This window comes from Orbicella franksi, chromosome 1 (genome assembly GCF_964199315.1).
Source record: "Orbicella franksi chromosome 1, jaOrbFran1.1, whole genome shotgun sequence".
Lineage (NCBI taxonomy): Eukaryota > Metazoa > Cnidaria > Anthozoa > Scleractinia > Merulinidae > Orbicella > Orbicella franksi.
In genome coordinates this window covers 36,809,345-36,814,702 of record NC_138145.1, presented here as the reverse complement: position 1 = coordinate 36,814,702, position 5,358 = coordinate 36,809,345, and the positions used below count along the sequence as shown (strand labels likewise).

The window sequence follows — 5,358 nt, the reverse complement described above, 5'->3', positions numbered from 1 at the left end:
AGTTTTCCTGTAGCGGCATGCCTAACAACTGAAACCGACAAGAATTTATTAATTGAAATATCCGACCGTTGAGCACTTGGAGCTTTCGTCAGTTTCCATTAGCGTAGCGCGGAGTTTGTTAGGCCCCGTCTACACTACATTGAAGGAATTTGAAAACGCAGCTTTATTTCTACCGTCAGGCTGACCCTCCAGACTAATCCGTCACGAAAACGGAGCTTTTCGAAAACGTTCTTCAAACCTGAGGAATTTGAAAAAGCAGGCATTTCGTTTTCATGTGGACGGAGAACATTTTGAAAACGGAGCTTTTCGACGGCGTAGTGTGGACGTACAACATTTAATGCGTTTTCAGAGTGCAACCTCCGTTTTCAAATTCCTCCGGCGCAGTGTGGACGGGATCTCGTATCCAACAAGGCCTATTTAAAAATTCTTCAATCGACTGGATGATGTGGACATTTCAATTTGATCTAAATGAAACGATGGTATGAAAAGGCGGGAAAATTTGTCACGCGTGGTCGCGCGTAGGTTCACTCTTTCAGTTGAATGAGGACAGGAACTGAAGCGAGCGACCATTTTTTTTTTTCTTTTTTTCAAAGTGTTCTTCGCACAATCACCTCCAAATATGTCTAAATTCTGGAAACATGTGACACACAACAAGAGGTTTACGAGAAGATCCGAAGTAGTGGCATTGCTGAAAATTATACGCCTTGTTCAAGCTGAATGAAGCAAGAGTTTCCTTGTTTACGTGGCTGTCATCAAGCTACACATATGTCCTTGCTAGCTCAGAATGGATCGAGTTCAGTGAAGTATAAAAGGACAAGACCCACTTATAAGGTAACAAACTTTACTGGAGTGCTAAGATTAGTTTTATACTGAATTTTTTTTTTTTTTTTTTTTACTAATTGAACTGGAATGATAATATAATGGTTTTAGAATCTTTGAGTGAATTCAGTTTTGCCACTTTTCTTCTTAATTCGTTCAGTCGCTTTTGCCTTTTCTTTTATTAAAATGTAGGTAGTTAAGTTAATTGTGACATTCTGTGGCTTTTTGTAGTTTCTTGTATGGTTTTGCCTATTATTTCTAGTATCCGACAGAGCTTTCCTTTACCGGCAAATAAGACACTCTAGACTTGCGCCAATTTGATCGTGACGATTTCTATAACAAAGCTTTTTTTCCCTCTTTTTGACCCAGCAAACTGGATTCTTATCACTCCGTAAAAATTCGAGGGATTGCCTTCTTCCACCATTGAGGAAGCGCCACTTTACGCATGTACAAAGAGCAATGTTTTTCCACTTTGCCGAGTGTGCCGAGGGCAAGCTAGTCAAAAAGGTCCCATCTTCATGAAATACTCGATCAAACGATCATCTTGGAGCAAGTCTTGTCCATCTACTGTTTTAAGGTATTCTATAATTAAGTCTCTTCAATAAAAGCTTTATCTGTACAGGTTTGCTGATTGTACTCAGTGACACACAAGAAACACTTTCATAGTTCGTCAGTAAATATATTTAATAAGATACTATCTACACATTTACATCAAATATATCTCCATCAAAAGAAAGCAAACTGATCTTCTTCTTACAACGTTCTTAAACTGGACAGATTGTTCATTTCCTTTGTTTTTACAGGCAAGTTCATTGAAGACTTCCAGTTCACTAGAGTTACAAGTCTCTGAAGTAAAGATTAGGAAGAGAGCAGGCAGTCCATTCTTCCACTGGATTTGCTTGTAGAAAATGACCAAACTGACAAGCTTCCTGTCTCAGTTTTAACGTTGCCAGGTCTGTTTCACAGACTGAACTCTGCCTATGAAGGGTAAGTTCATTGTCCTAGAGAAGTCTGTAAAGAAATAGAAACAAAAACGTTAGACAATTAAACTTAGATAACTTTACAGCCCGGCGAAGTTGAAGCCGGGAAGTGGTTGATGCGGGACAAGGCAAACGTACTGAATGGTTTTTATGACTCTGACTAAGAAACATTGCGCAACGGATTTTAAAAACGACTATCAAAAGTAGCTAAAAGTGGTAAATATCAAGGAGATTTTAATCGCGTTTTTACTTTTTTTTTTTTTTTTTTAAATAAGTAGCATCAAGCCTAATAGCGGCTTGTAAGATTGGGAAGCGTATTGTACCCAAATTTGCGTGGCCACCATTTTTCTCTCGCGTTTTTTGTATGTCCGTAGGTTGTCATAAAGCAACGTATGTCGATCAAAACAAATGTTGAAATGACTAGGTAGAAACATACGCTTACCTGAAGTTCCTGCCTAGAAAGTTACATCGCTGGTCTGTTACATTAACTGCAATTTCCTCAAGGAAAAGCTTTCGCTCCAAAGCTTGAACCTCTTCCTCCATTTCAGCCACTATGCAATCGGCTTTGGCTGTCTCAGTGTCAGGAATTGAGTCAGTGTGAAGGCAATTTTGGTATTGATCGAGTAACCTACAGAAACATGAAAAGAAAGAGAAACTCTTTGTAATACACTGGGTATTTATACCTTAGTTTGTAAGAGAAGACAAATTACCTCTTTTTCAAGAATGTCTCACTTTCCTACTAATGATAAGACAGAAACAAAGAGATCATTTATCTAAGCTAACCATAAGCTAGAGCTCAGATGTGTTTCCGCACTTTTTATCAATATCGTCTCCAGCGTCCAACGATTTCCTCCATCAACGGGAATAAAAGAATCGAATAGCTCTGACAACGAGAGTGACTTCAGACTAACTGAAATCGATTCTTTCTATTACGGCTCCGGCCAGCGTTCATCCTTGCGACCTGCAAACGCAAAAGGGACTGGAGCGCAGGTTTTTCTTTTCGTTTGCGACGCACCCTTTTCTCTTCCCTGTCCCTTCCTTTCTTAAACTCGCTTCTTGATTTTGGAGGAAGCAACTCACTGCAAGCAGTCTAGAGTGACTTTTGATGAAGAACAAACAGAGAACGAAAAAGAAAAACACATGCTCTTTTTGTAGTTACAATTGCCACACTAGGTTGTAAGCTGAACACTATAAATAAACTTACTCATTTTCAAGCTGCAGTTGTTCCTGGAGATGAGTAATACGCTCCTCTGCTTCTTTCAACTGCTTTCTCAGCTTTCTGTTTGACACAAAGAGTTCGTTTTCAAATACTAAGTACTTTGTTTTTTCAAACGTCAAAAGCGCTGCCAGGAAATACTTGTGAAACATTTTGAATTACGGTCTTTATTTCCAAATCGGGAAAACTCGATTGGGTAACCTAAAATTTCGCGTACCTTTTGTAATCCTTTTTCTCTTTTCTCTTCGACTTATAAGAACTCCGAGCAAGTCCCATTTTAACTGTTCAGGTGGAACTTCTCAAACAAAATTAAAGAGTTTAGTTTAAAAGAGACGGCTTCTCTGTTTGCGAATGAAGTGTTGTGCATTGTGACATAACAAAGAAGAGGTAAATGCGCGCGCTGTAATAAGCCAATCAGATTCAGCTTCAACAGCTGTCATTCAAGCGCGAGTAACACGGTGAACAGTGAGCATACTTTCTTGAGGTACATAAGTAATGAATAACATCAAAAAAGAAAGGTAAACGATTCCTGAGCAATTAATTCAAATGGGCAAGAAAAACAAATGGACATAAAAGAACGTTGGATTGCTAAGATTGTAAAGATGTCGTAATCGTTCTAGCGCGTGCAATGTTCGCGGATGCTGCGTCTTCCAATATTTAAAGTTTTTCAAGTTTTTATTCGATAGTTAGTGATTTCTACGGAACTGTTTACAAGGAAGAGTAGACGTCAGTGTTAAATGACTACGTGATTGTTTTTCATCGGTATAGGTCACTTTTGAAACTCTGTGCCTAATAACTTTAAAAAGAGTCTTTAGAATTAACTGAAATTGAAGAATTTAAGTTATTTTAATCGTATAACGTCTTTGACAATATCCGAACATACAAATTATCTGTCCTAAATGCAACCGCACTAATCCTGGTCGTGCTCCTGCTGATCTTTATTTTTTGTTAATTAATTCTTTTGTGGGTTGGGTGCGGGTTTAAGTTTTAACTTCGGGTGGGTTAGGTAGTTAGGTCTTGTAGCAGGCTTGTAGTGGACTTCTGTGCTTTTGTTTAGATAGATAGACAGAGTGACAGACAGATAGACAGGGTGACAGACAAACAGACTAACAGAGTGACAGACACAGACCGAATGAGCGACAGACAGATAGAGAGAGTGACAGACAGACAGATAGACAGAGTGACAGACACACAGATAGACAGAATGACAGACAGACAAACAAACAAACCTGCGATCAGACATTCTTTTTACTAAGATAGACCCTTGCGCAACTGCGGACAAAAAAGAACGTGTTATCGCAGATCACAAAAATTGACAAAGCACTAAGTGTGTATTGGACCTTGGGCTATTACAAATGACGAAGCATATTTTTGATTCATTCACGACCTCATTGACATATTATCTTTGAGTTATCTAGTATTCCTGCCCCTGGACTTGCGCTAATTTGATCGTTACGATTTTTATGGCAACGGTTTTTCCTTCTTTTCGAACAAGCAAACTAGGGTTTAAGGTCATTCCACTGAAACAGAACCTGCACTGAGATTTTTGTGAAACTTTGCCTATTGATTGTTTACATTATAGGAACTTAAATTTTGAAATAAAAATGAGGGGTCCCCATGTTCGTTTAGGAGCAAAAGCACCTTGTTTATACCCATATAAATCCTTATAATAACACTATGATTGTAGTCACGATTGCTTGCTAAATTCACGTTTCCGACGATTGCTTTTTATTCTACACTGAGAATTGGTCCATATTTATTTTACACAGAGAAATTTATTACTCAATTCAAAGCAACAGAAAAAAATGATAGGTCACCATACTCGTTTGCGAGAAAATGACGATTTACCTCTATGGCGAGGTCCAGCTGTAAAGAAAAAGCCGCCATTTTTTAATGCGCGTGAAATTATGCGCAGTAGGGATGCGCAATGCAATACTGGAGAATAACCTTAATCACTCCACCATTGAGCAAGCGCCAGTTTACGCATGTACAAGGTGCAAGTTTTTTACTTCGTGTGTGCCGAGCGCAAGTCAGAAGGTCCCATATTCATGATCAAACGATCATCTTGGAGCAAGTCTTGTCCATCTCTTGTTTTAAAGTATTCTATAATTAAGCCTCTTCAATTTAAGCTTTATCTGTACAAGTTTACTGACTGTACTCAGTGACACAAAAGAAACACTTTCATCAGAGAACATATTTTAATATTAAACTATTTACACATTTACATCAAATTTATCTCCATCAAAATAAAGCAAATTGATCTTCTCCTTACAACTTTCTTAAACTGAACATTTAATTCATTTCTTTTGTTTTTACAAGCAAGTTTACAAGACTTCTAGTTCG

At 38.2% G+C, this 5,358-nt stretch overlaps 1 protein-coding gene across 1 annotated transcript; it reads right to left on the bottom strand.

The window, feature by feature from the left end:
- Positions 1–1,472: 1,472 nt before the first annotated feature.
- Positions 1,473–5,145, bottom strand: LOC145461093 (uncharacterized). Its single transcript, XM_081445627.1, has 4 exons — positions 4,245–5,145; positions 3,004–3,078; positions 2,242–2,427; positions 1,473–1,830 (listed from the first exon to the last, which is right to left on the bottom strand). The coding sequence occupies exons 1-4, from the start codon at positions 4,256–4,258 to the stop codon at positions 1,821–1,823; spliced, it is 285 nt and encodes a 94-aa protein (XP_081301753.1). The 5' UTR covers positions 4,259–5,145; the 3' UTR covers positions 1,473–1,820.
- Between the last annotated feature and the right edge of the window lie 213 nt (positions 5,146–5,358).